The following is a 12,977-nucleotide window of genomic DNA, read 5'->3' as shown; positions in this document are numbered from 1 at the left end:
CCCCATGGAAGACATTTTTCTGATAAGCACAACTCAGGTCAACAGATTCCTCACCTAGTTTTGAAAATGATCAGTATTTGGGGCGCCTGGGTGGCTCAGCTGGTTAAGCCTTTGACTATAGCTTAGATCATGATCTCACGGTTTGTGAGTTCCAGGGCCATGTTGGGCTCTGTGCTGACAGCTCAGAGCCTGAAGCCTGCTTAAGATTCTGTGTCTACCTCTCTCTCTGCTCTTCCCCTGCTCGTGCTCTGTCTCTCTCTCAAAAAATAAACAAACATTAAAAAAAAAAAAGATCAGCATTTGTCATGTCTCCCTTCCCCTTTTATAATACCATTTGAAAGTAAGTTATAAATATCCTATTTTACCTTAAATATTTTAGTATGAGTCTCTTAACAAAAAAGACATTCTCCTATATAATCATATTCTTTTAATGCCTAAGAAAATTAACAATAATTATATAATATCATCTAAAACCCAGTCTATATTCAAATATTCCATATGTACAAAGATAATTTTCTTAGTTGTTTTGTTACATTATTTTAAACCAGAATCCATTCTAGGTTCATATATTTCATTTGGTATTTTTCTTTCTTCAATCTATTTAAATATAGTTCAGATACCCTACTTTTTGTTTTTATAATATTGAATTTTTGAAGAGTCTAGGTTAGATGTCTCACAAATTAATGTCCTATGTTCCTCATTTTAAAGTTAAGTTTAATGAGATATAATTTATGCAGTGTAAATTTCATTCTTTTTAGTGGTTAGTTCTGTGAGTTTTGACAAATGCTTTTAGTCCTGTAAACACCACCACAATCAAGTTATAGAATACTGCTAACTCCCCCAAAGTTCCATTCTAGTAACCATGGCTCTATTTTCTGTCCCTACAGTTTTGCCTTTTTGGGAAAGTAATATAAATGGAATCGTATGCTATGTAGCATTTCGAGTCTAACTTCTTTCACTTAGCAAGATGTGTTTGAGATTTATCCATTGTTGTGGATATAACACAATGTATCCATTCACCAGTGGAAAAATGAGTTGTGTGCAGATTTTAACAACTATAAATAAAGCTACTATAAATATTTGCATATAGGCTTTTGTGTAAACATACATTTTTATTTCTCTTTGGTAAATACCTAGGACTAAGATTGCTAGATCATATGGTAACTGTGTGTTTAATTTTATAAGAAACTGGCAGCATGTTTTCCAAAGTGGCTACCATTTTGCATTTCTACCATCAGTACATGAAAGTTTTACATTTTCCCCCTCTTTGCCAACACTTGCTAGATCAATCTTTTTAATTTTAGCCATTCTAGTAGTAGGTGTGTGTGATGATACCGCATTATGAGTTCAATTTAAATTACTTTAATGATTTTGAGGTCTATGTCTCAGGGACAGGAATTGATAGTTTCTGGACTGTGTGCCATTGGAAAGACCCCACCAAAATGTTAAAGTCATTTCTCTATTGTCTTTTTTGTTTTCTCCTTTCAAGTTTTCTCTCTTTTGGCTGAGATTATAAACCCAGCCCCAATGCCTATCTCAGTCTAGTCATAAGGCTGGAAGAATTTTTCCAACCCTGAAAACTCTTACTTGCTTATATGTATCAGTTTCTCTACAAAATGAAGAGACTGAGTTAACGTTAGAAATTGTTTGGTATTTCTTGAAAATTATTTTTGATGGTAGCATAATACACAAGGAGAAGCCTTCTCTCTCTTTCTCGCTCTTTCACACATATACATTCCCATATACCTCCAGTAGTCTAAAAACTGATGGCTTCCCAGAAACTGATGGCTTCCCAGGATCATATTTTATTTTATTTAATTTTTTAAAAGTTTTTGTTTATTTTAGTAATCTCTACAAAATTTGGGATTCAAACTCATAATCCCGAGACTAAGAGTTACATGCTCCCATTACTGAGCCAACCAGGTACCCCCCTATTTTATTTTAGAAACCATTATTCCTCCATTAACCCACTCTTCAAAATTTCCATTCAGAGTAATCATTATCCAACTTGATCTTAGCAAATATTTCCTATAATGTGCCTGAAAAGGATGGTTAATTTTCTTCATAGACTCTTCTCCAAAACTACATCTCTAAGAAGAGACTATGAAGCAAATCTCAATATTGTTGAGGTATAGTCTGGAATAGCAAGGCATAGTCAGAAATGAGGCAGACATTTCAGGGGTGATGGGAGGCTGGTTGTTAATGAAAGTAGATGAAACAGCATGAAATAGGCAATACAATTTAAACTAGGTCTTAGGGTTAATTTCCCTTAGAATTAGAGTTTCTTCTGGAATAACAAACTTTCTTGTCATTCTTTATAGATTCTAGTCACTTTCTACTGGCTATGTGTTTCACATACCTTTTTGGTGAAGATCCTAACACATTTTGGTGGCCCTAAGACCTCTAAAGTAAATTTCCTTCTTCCTCTCTTTTTTTAAATTTATAAGAATGTGTACAGGGTTGGTGACTGAATAACTATTATCCTTTCAAAATTGACATGGAAAGTGACTATCTTAATTTTAGAAATAGTTCCTCTAGGTCTACAGCCCTTAAAAATGGCATCTATCACTATCTGCACTTGTTACCTGTCAGTCGGCCAGCAGTGAAACACCTTTGATGTACAGTCTAATAAAGATTCAAATTATTCAGGCTAGACCTAATTCATTTATGTTTATGGCTGTCACTTTTTACAAAATGGAAAAAAACAGAGTAAATATGTTGATATATCAGGGAAAAATCACTGGGAAAACAATAGGAACTGGGAAGAAGCCCTGACTTTCCAACACACACACAAACACACACTCTTCCAGAAAATAAGACTGAAATTAATATACAAGGTGATGGGGAGAGGAAAAGAAGTCACAAAGGACAGTATGCTTCCTAAAAGAGTGGTTCTCAAGCTTTTGGGATCAGTTCTCTTGGCGGTGACAAAAGACCCTGACATCCACATTTTACACACACCCATTTTTCAGATGGGGGTAGGAGAGGGGACTCAAAAGCAAGCGCTACTGACCAAGCACATCTAAAAAAGATTATGTTTATGTTTGCTTTAACAACTGCGTTATCGACAACATAATTTTTAGTCCCTCTACTTGGATCTTAACATGTAGTTAGTAGAAAATAATGGACCCCAAACTGGACTGATGCATTTGCATTATCACATACTGTGAGCATAATGGACAAAGATACTAAACTAAATTTAAAATGATTAAAAAATGTAATATATAATTAAAAAGCAAGTAGAACAGAAGTGAAACCCAATGCTACTTAATATAACAAAGGTGATATATTGATGAAGTGTCCTTCCAGAAAGTTGAGGGAATTTATGTAATTTATGAGGTTAAAGAGATTTCCAAATCATTCTTCCATTGCTTTCACACATGGGTATGACCCTAACTGTCTATTTTTAGAGAAGAAAAATAACTTAAAAAAATACTTTCATCCTGGGGCACCTAAGTGGCTCAGTTGTTTAAGTGGCCTACTCTTGATCTCAGCTCAGGTCTTGATCTCAAAAACGTGAGTTCAAGCCCTGTGTTGGGCTCCATTTAACACCTACTTTAAAAAAAAATACTTTTATCCCTTTCTATATCCAAGGCATATTATTCATTCCCTGAGACAAAAACAATGTCTGAACACTTGGCTAAGGAGGCAACATAAACTTCCCCCAATCCAGGGATTAATACAGCCAGCAGTATGGGAATATCAGAGGAGAGGTGAGTTTGACCCCCACATCACCATTCCTGCCACCCTTCCTCTGTCCTCAACCTGTGCCAGGAAGGCATTACACACGTAACTTGAATGTTTTTTTTAGTCCCTTCAGTTTGTGGATGCTGGTTATGAATGGGAATGGGCTAGGAAGAGGCAACCTGCGACAAATGATCAGACTTGGAAGTGAAGCAAACAAGGCCAGAGCACTGACATTCAGTTAATTGTTGTACTGATGCCTACAAATTGTTAACATGTGAAATTGTGGCTTGCCATTTCTGAGTAATTAAAAGTAATTTTAATTATCTGGCCTTTCTTTGTTTATTGTGAGCAAGTAGGTAACTATTTTAAAATTATATAATAAGAACTTTTAAACTTAAGAGGATAAATATACAATTTGTTAGGGAAACACATGTAACTCAATCCTTTTATCTAAAGTTCCTGTCTTAGCAGTAGAAAATGAGAAAATATCAATTACAATATAGAATGTAGCTGGACACAGAATTGAGGAAGTATAAATGGAAGAACATCTTTGTGGTGTATTAATTTAAGTAGAAGATAAATATGTGATTCTTAAGCAAAAGAGAGAAAGAAAACTAAAGCCCCAGCTTTGCCTCAATTATTGCTTTAATTCATATAAAGGTGGGAGAATAAGGAATTCACTGTATTAAGTCCTGGTTGGTTGCTTTCATGACCCTGAATGAATCTTTGAAGAGGTATGAATTGTTTGCTTTCTCTTGGTAGACTATCTTAAGTCTTGGTTTCCAGGGGACTATGTTTGCTGGCTGAATACATTTCCTATTCCCACAACAACAAATTATCACAAATGTAGTATTTAAGACAGCACTTGTTTATTATTTCATAGTTACGTACATCCGAAGTTTTGGCAAGGGGCCAACTGGATTCTCTGCTCAGGTTCTTACAAGGCTGAAATCAAGGTGTTAGTGGGTCTGTGTTCCTTCTGCAGCTCGGGATCTTCTTCTAAGCTTACGTATTTGTTGGCATAATTCAGGATTCTACAGGACTGAGGCCTGGCCTTCTTGCTGGCCATCAACCAGGGCTACTTAGTTCCTCGGGGCCACATAGTCCTCTCCACAACATGGGAGTTGGGTTCTTCAAGGCCAATAGTAAAGCGTCCGTTGCTGCTTTGAATCTCTCTGACTTGTCCTTGACTCTGAATTCTAGACTCACTTTTAAAGAGTTTACCTGATTACACCATACTTACTCAAAATACTCTCTCTTTAAAATGCAACTGATTAGCAACTGTAGGTGCTGGCGACTCAGGAGTAAACTTAATTTGGGAGTAGGGCTTAATTCTGATGTAGGCAACAGTCAACCAATGCTGAGACACTGCAACTGCAGACTGCGGTAGCTGCTGTGAGGGAAATGAACAATGTACTGTGACAGAACAACTAGGGAAGAGCTCTTGTGACAGGTGATATCTGGGCTGAGACCCAGAAGATGAGCATCAATCAGTCATGAGATGAGCTGAGGGAAGAACAGTGCAGGCAGCAGCTGAAATTTTTTTTTTTTTTTTTTTTTTTAATAAGCTCTATGCCCAACATGGGGCTTCAATCATGACCCTGAGATCAAGAGTGGTATGCTCTACTGACTGCACCAGCCAGGCGCCCCAGCAGCAGCTGAACTTTTATATCATGTCTGAAACAAACTATGGAAGAGTACAGATTGTCCTCCTGGGAGTTCTCCAAAAGCTTGTTTTCTCTATTATCTTTGACTTTGAGTATTTGAAAAGCCGATCTGTGTATTATCTTTGTTTTTGAGTATTTCAAAAAGAAGGCCAATAAGGAATTATACTTATTGAATGCTTGGGGTGCTGTATGCTTTTTCCACGCATAAAAGAAGGTGTTCTCCTAAAGAGTGTTCTTTTAGGTCATCTGTTGAACATACCACAATCAGTGGGATCAATAGCATGTTACTTGTGTTCTACTTGTATCCCTGGAGCTATAGGATGTTGTAGCTATTTACAACAACCATCATTACCCAAATGCAAGCATTAAAGTATTTTATACATAAGTGTCTTCTTATAGGCAAGTGTGAATTTCAAAGTAGGTACATTCTTGGTCAGCAAAGAAGAAAAGAAAAGGCTTTAAACGAAAAGCTGTCCTTTCAACATTTTAAATCTAAATACTGGCTTTCAGTGTGATTCTATGTCATAACACATGTCTACCCTAGGTAAGAGCTTTATTCAAATATGAAAATATTTTAAATTATAGAACTATTTCACAATTATTTATACATTAATAAAATAACTTAAATATACAAGTCACTATTTCGGTGTTCTTCCTTCCCTCCCTATACATCATCCCCTCTTCTCTACCTTATTCATAAATTACAAAACCCTGAAAACTCCACATAAGAAATAATTTTCAATCCTACCCCTACTTCATTTTCCCCACAATGATTGCCTTAATTCATGCTTTTAAGTTCTCTCCATTGATCTTTTGAACAATCTTAACTAGTCTTCCTGCTAAGAGCCTCTTCCTTCTCTAGCCCTTCTTTTATACAGTTACCAGATTATGCTCCTAAAAACTGAACAAAGTTCCTGTCCTCATGGAGCTTACATTCTAGTGGAAGGGACTGAAAGTAAAAAAAGAAAAAAAAAAGTCAAAATAAACATGTGATATTGAATGTAAAGAAAATAGAATTAGGGTAAAAGGAAAGATTAAAGGAGGGAGTGATTCAGTTTTAATGGGATATAACTGACATATAGCACTATAAATTCAGAGTGTGTGCATCAAGAGGGAGTAATTTTAGTTAGGGTGGTGACCTTTGATTATAACAAATGTTAATGACCTTCAGCCAATGTCAGCAGGAATATACCCATAGTCAAACCAAGTTGGGTTTATTGACTTGTCACAAGGACACAGTATAACAAAAGGAACTGTGGAGAATCTCAGTAAAAAGGTGTTGTAAAAGATATATTACAACTGGGCTTGTGTTAGGTGATTCTAGAAAGGTTCAAGGCTTTCCTCTGGATTGGCTGCTGTCAGGAAGCAGAGGTAATTCTATGATGGAATATTTTATTTTATTTTATTTTTTTAAATTTTTTGAGTGTTTATTTATTTTTGAGACGGAGAGTGAGAGAGAGAGAGAGAAAGAGAGAGAGAGAGAGAGAGAGAGAGAGAGAGAGAGAGAGAGAGAGAATGAGCGGGGGAGGGGCAGGGAGAGAGAGGACACAGAATCTGAAGCAGGCTCCAGGCTGTCAGCACAGAGCCTGACGCAGGGCTCGAACTCACGAACTGTGAGATCGTGACCTGAGCCGAAGTCGGATGCTTAACTGACTGAGCCACCCAGGCGCCCCTGATGGAATATTTTAATAACTGTTTTCTAGTAGAAGAATAGAGCAAGGGTAGGTTGTAATAGGTCAAGAAACAGGTCATTTATATTAACCAGAAATGCTTGGTCATTTTTGTGGTTTGAAGAATGTTCTTGTATTTGCTTTGTTTAGACAGAATTATAGAGGAGTCTTTTCTTTTCTTTTTTTTTTTTTTTAATTTATTTTTAGTTTTAGAGAGGTCATCATAGAGCCTGACATGGGGCTTGAACTCACAAACTGTAAGATCATGCCCTAAGTCGAAGTCAGACGCTTAACCAATTGAGCTATCCAGGAGGGGTCTTATATTGGGCCTGTCTATTATGGTTACAGAGTGGCCATGACTGATATTGATGTTTTGTAATATTGTTTACGTTCAACAGAACACTCAGACCTAGCTGAGAATGCCAGAGACACCAAGGCCTAGCTAAGAGTTCCAAGCCAGCTTCTGGTTGTTCAGAAGCTGCTTTTATTTTTCTAACAAAACCATCAAGTGTTATAATTGTTTCTAAGTTGCTACTTACAACTCTTACTCATAACTGTTTCCTGAATATTTATCAGTGTTATTATTTAGGATACTTAGTTCTAAAACTCATCACAGCTCTGATGACCACAGCAGTAGCTTATTTAATCATTACTAAAATACACAAGATTGCTACATGCTGTGGTAAAGAGGGAAACAGCCACCTGTTTGTGGTTGAATGCCTCTGGAATTGGAAGAATTCGTTCTGTGAATTTCAGAAACCCTTTCAACAATTTCAGTCACTTGCCTCATATTCCGAAAGCTAAGAAGTTGGAGTTAGATTATATGTGCAGTTCTGATAGATCTGCATGGTGTCAAGCTGGGTAGTGATCACGTGGGGAGCTTGTTAAAATCAGGTAGAGATTTGAGGGCCCCAACTCGAGAATCTGATTTAGCCTAAGTTTGGGGACATTTATCCATGTTTTTTTTGTTTTTTTTTTCCCTTCAATTACTGAGTAATATTCCATCAAATTAGCGTACCAGCTTATTTATCCATTCTCTACTGATGGACATCTGGGTTGTTTACAGATTTTGCTGATCATGAATAAAACTGCTATGAATATTTTTGTGCAGGTCTTTTTGTGCATATAGGCTTTTATATTTGAGTAAATACGGGATTGGAATTGTTATGTCATAGTGCATGTTTAATTAATAGGAAACTAATGGGTCCATAATCTTGACATTAAGTAATAAGAAGACTTAGAACATCAACTTTTTCCAACTTTTTTTTTTTTTTTAATTTATTTTTGGGACAGAGAGAGACAGAGCATGAACGGGCGAGGGGCAGAGAGAGAGAGGGAGACACAGAATCGGAAGCAGGCTCCGGGCTCTGAGCCATCAGCCCAGAGCCCGACGCGGGGCTCGAACTCACGGACCGCGAGATCGTGACCAGGCTGAAGTCGGACGCTTAACCGACTGCGCCACCCAGGCGCCCCTAGAACATCAACTTTTGTTCAGAGTGCAGCTTGGTAGAGATTGCAAAGGACCTGTTGTTACAAGGCCTCAGGCAACCCCTGTCACCTCTTAATTCTCCTCCTCAGTATTGGACCTCTGGAGCCAGAGAAGATTCCTATACAGTCCCAGAGGGATGAAAGCTGTGTGTATAACATCTGCAGAAACGTAGTTTGGGCAGTGCCTTCTGATAGTGAGTGATACGTAAAAACCCTCCGACAAGTATTTGCCTCTAGGTTCCCAGGGATTCTACCTGGCTGTGATCAAGCTCAGAAATGGAGATCCCTGAGTGCTGGAAGGTCTAAAATAAAAGTCATTCTTGACAAAGAAGCCGTTATTAGCAAAGGTTGGATGGTATGTTTGAGCAAAGGCTGGGGGAGGTTGGCCACAGGGGTGGGAGTCACACAGACTCAGACAATGGTCTCTACACTGATTGGCCTTGAATCTTGAAATAATTGCTTCCTCAGTTTTCTCAAGTTATCCTTAGCAGCTTTTAAAAACACCTGCCACTTTGCCTCCACTCTTCAGCAGGTAAGCAGGCTCCACTTAAAAGGAAAATAGAGACTATGTGACAGGAACTTTCTCACTTTCACATCTCCCTATCTGTAGCCATTTTTTATGTATCTTTCCCTATTCCTCCCAATCAGTGAAGATGATACTCCTCCTAAGATACTGTGCCATTCCACCATCTCAGGGGCCTTGCTGGCTTATCTCCTCCCTTATACTGACGCATTCCCATCATTTAAGCCTCTTCCAATTTGTCCCTCGTGAAACCTAACCTTCTCTCAATACTAGGTACTGCTCTGATCATTGTCCTACTTCTTGGATCCCATTACGCTCAAACCTTGTAATTGGCTGTCTGCAAAGCCTATTCCCTCTTTCTCTTGGGGATCATCAGGGTCCGTTCAGAACGCTTTATCCTACAGTAGGCACTGCACAATCATTTTCAAGGTATACGACGGGTGGTCGATGGGACTCCACGAGTGCAGACGATAGTCCTCTGTAGCTTGTAGTCTGGAATGCCGGATGACTCACTCGGTTGGGAAACTTTGTATCTTTTTGGCGTGCAAAGGTAACGTGATATACGCTTTCACTTTGAAATAAAGTTATGAAGTCTGCAGTTGGCCACAAGCAACAAGTATAAACACAAGTGAAATACACAGCGGTTGCGGCACCACTAATTACCCACTCACGTGAGAACACAGAGGCACACCACCCAAGGGCCACGCATCTAGTACTGCACCGGAGAGGCTACCAGGGAGCCAAGTGGGCTTCCGGCGGAACCCTGTTTACGGCTCCTCAGTGGTCTCGGTATCCGAGTCTGGGGGAGGGGGTGAGGGGAAGAGCGCAGCGGCTCCCGGCCAATGGCAGTTCTTGAACTTACACCTACAGACGTCAGCAAACGGATGTCACACAGCTGGCTCGGAAGCGTCTCCTCCCGCCTCAGAAAAGAGGCGTGGGCCCAGCGGCCTCCGCGAAACCTTGGGCGAGCGAGGGAGGGAGGGAGGGGCGCGCGCGCCGCTCCCCGAGAACCCCGCGCGCCAGCCGGCCCGCTTCTTCCCAGCAGTCCCTGCCTAGCGGCCGTCCCCGGTGAGCAGCCGGGCGCCCGCGCGCCCGCCCCGAGCGCGCCGCCGCCGCCGCCAGCTCCGCCCCCTCCTCGAGCGGGCCGCGCGCTCCTGCGGCTCCGAGCAGGGTCGCGGGCGCGCGCGCCGCCCGCGGAGCCGCAGTTAAAATGGTCCGAGCGGGACCTCGCGTTCCCCCCGCCGCCGCACTGACTGACTGAGCCGGCGAACCAGGCTTGGACTGGTCGCCCAGCCGGCAGGCTCGCTCCCTCCGTCGCGTCCCCAAAGCTCGCGCCCATCGTTCTCCCGGCTTCCCGGGGCAAAGCATGTAGCCCCCGTCGGGCGCCCGGGCGGCCCGCAGCTGACGCCCACCCCCCACCGTCGCGTGTGTGCCCGTGTGTGCGTGTGTGTGCGCAGGGCGGGCGACCCCGCAGCGGGCCTGAGGCCGAGCCAGAGAGCGGCCTGCCCCGCTGCCGGAGCTCGCCTTTCGGGGCCTCCTTACTTCCCTGTCCCGGTCCCCCTCCTCGGGGCCTTCTATATGGGCCACCTTCTCTCGAAGGAGCCGCGTAACCGCCCGAACCAGAAGAGGCCTCGCTGTTGCAGCTGGTGCCGCCGCCGCCGCCCTCTCCTCAGGCTGCCCCGCCGGACCCCGGCCAAGGCGCCCCCCCAGCCGGCGGCGCCCCGGAGCCGGGACTGCTTCTTCCGCGGGCCCTGCATGCTCTGCTTCATCGTGCACAGCCCCGGCGCGCCCGCCCCCGCCGGCCCAGAGGAGGAGCCGCCGCTCTCGCCGCCGCCGCGGGACGGGGCCTACGCCGCGGCCGCCTCCTCGCAGCACCTGGCGCGGCGCTACGCGGCCCTGGCTGCCGAGGACTGCGCTGCCGCCGCCCGCCGCTTCCTGCTATCCTCTGCCGCCGCCGCCGCCGCCGCCGCCGCCTCGGCCTCGTCGCCCGCCTCCTGCTGCAAAGAGCTGGGGCTGGCCGCGGCCGCCGCCTGGGAGCAGCAGGGCCGGAGCCTCTTCTTGGCCAGCGTGGGGCCCGTGCGCTTCCTGGGGCCGCCCGCTGCCGTGCAACTCTTCCGGGGGCCGCCGCCGCCGGCCGAGCCCCCTACGCCCCCAGAGATGGTGTGTAAGCGGAAGGGGGCCGGGGTCCCCGCCTGTACCCCGTGTAAGCAGCCCCGCTGCGGCGGTGGGGGCTGCGGCGGCGGCGGCGGCGGCGGCGGCGGCGGGCCTGCCGGGGGAGGCGCCTCGCCGCCGCGGCCCCCGACGCCGGCTGCTGCCAGGGCCCCGAGCAGCCACCGCAGCCTCTCTGCCCCCCGTCCTCCTCTCCCACTGCCGACGGTACCCCCACAGAGGCCGGCGGGGACGCCGTCCGAGCGGGGGGCACCGCCCCCTCGCCCGCCCAGCAGCAGCGTGAATGCGGCGACGCGGACTGTCAGGAGCCCCCCGAAAACCCCTGCGACTGTCACAGGGATCCACCCCCCGAAACCCCAGACATCAACCAGCTGCCGCCATCCATCCTGCTCAAGGTGGGTCTGGGCGAGTGGCGCAGGGATGCGTGCTTTCCCCCAACCCCGGCCCCCGCCTCGGAGGTTTTCTCTCTCCTCCCCCTGAGCGTGGAGGAGGGGGTTCCCTGATAGCCAGAGAAGTCCGAAGGGGAGATTGGAAAGCCAATGGGGAAGATGCTTATGGCCTGCTCTTTTGAAGTAGAAAAACTTGGAGTCTCGTCAGTGGTTTTTAATCGTTGGGGTTTGTTACAACAATTCAGGATTCGTCTGTTATTCCCAGTGGTTTAGAAATTATTCGTAGATGTTCTGCGAAATACTTATCACTTGAAGCAATTTACGTTTACTGGTAAAGACTTCGTCTATTAGTTTTTGACAGTATTCAAACCGTACTTTCCGATTCGGTAGCTAACTAGTTGAGGTCAGTTACGATGACCTTTAATTGAACATTTACTATGGTCAGGCAGTATGCCAGAGCTTTATATACATACCTCATTTAATCCTCCAATTAACGCTATGAAATATTAACCGCACTTTATACACGAAGACACTGATACTGCAAAATAGTAACTCAGGCAGAGGTGGTCTTTGCTTTGTGGAGCTTAGAGTCTAGCGAGGCTTGAAGAGCTTGACTTGTCCAAGGTCACACACACAAAGTAAGGGCACATCTGGGGGAATATAGGCCTTTTGGACTTGAAAACCCTGTGATTCATTCTATGTTTTGTTGCATTCCTACATTTTAACCCTTATATAGAAGCATACAGTTTGCCAGAAAGTAGAGACAAATGTATTTTTCATGGAGGAATAGGTGAGTAGAGAAGAGGTGGGTGTCCTCTGGGAGACTACAGGACACTTTCAACTACTAAGTTAAATTTGCACTTTTGTTAATGCTAGTTGAGAAATTTAAGTGACAAAGTTAGTTTTAAGTTACTGCTAGCAAGTTATTTTTTCCTCATTTCCCAGCCCCTTCCGGGAACTTAATAAATATAAACCTCCTTTTTCACTGTGGGTGATATTTAAGACTAAGATATTTAAGATACTTAGTCAAAAATAACCTAGATAAGAATTTGGCGACTTTTATTGTTACTGAAGTAACTGTCTTCAGTTACAGTGTTACTGCCACCAATATACTTTTCTGATTAGACCTTTTGAACATTTATAATCCTGTGTGTTAAGATTTGTTTTACTGTAATGTTCTTGTAACTGATGCAGCAAAAGAATGGGAAAGCATAACCTGTTCTTGAGTCAAAATGTAATGATTTAACTCTTAAGGAGTTGTACTTGTTGGAGGAGTAATTGCCTCCTCTGTGTTGAGGGTATGCATTTTAGGGCAGAGCGAACTTTCTTGAGTCCTTTTAAATCAGTAATGACAAAATATCAACAAATACTTGGTATAGAAGTT

At 43.6% G+C, this 12,977-nt stretch overlaps 1 protein-coding gene across 1 annotated transcript in view; it reads left to right on the top strand.

Annotated features, from left to right (window-relative positions):
- The first annotated feature begins 10,241 nt into the window (after positions 1–10,241).
- Positions 10,242–12,977, top strand: part of FBXL17 (F-box and leucine rich repeat protein 17) — a 501,049-nt gene continuing 498,313 nt past the window's right edge. The window contains 2 exon segments of the mRNA XM_043595100.1: positions 10,242–11,334; positions 11,337–11,599. Coding sequence (XP_043451035.1) covers positions 10,614–11,334; positions 11,337–11,599 — 984 coding nt within the window. The 5' untranslated portion in view covers positions 10,242–10,613.

This window comes from Prionailurus bengalensis, chromosome A1, assembly GCF_016509475.1.
Source record: "Prionailurus bengalensis isolate Pbe53 chromosome A1, Fcat_Pben_1.1_paternal_pri, whole genome shotgun sequence".
NCBI classification, from domain to species: Eukaryota; Metazoa; Chordata; class Mammalia; order Carnivora; family Felidae; genus Prionailurus; species Prionailurus bengalensis.
The sequence above is the reverse complement of the archived record's forward strand: the minus strand, read 5'-3'. Positions and strand labels throughout refer to the sequence as shown.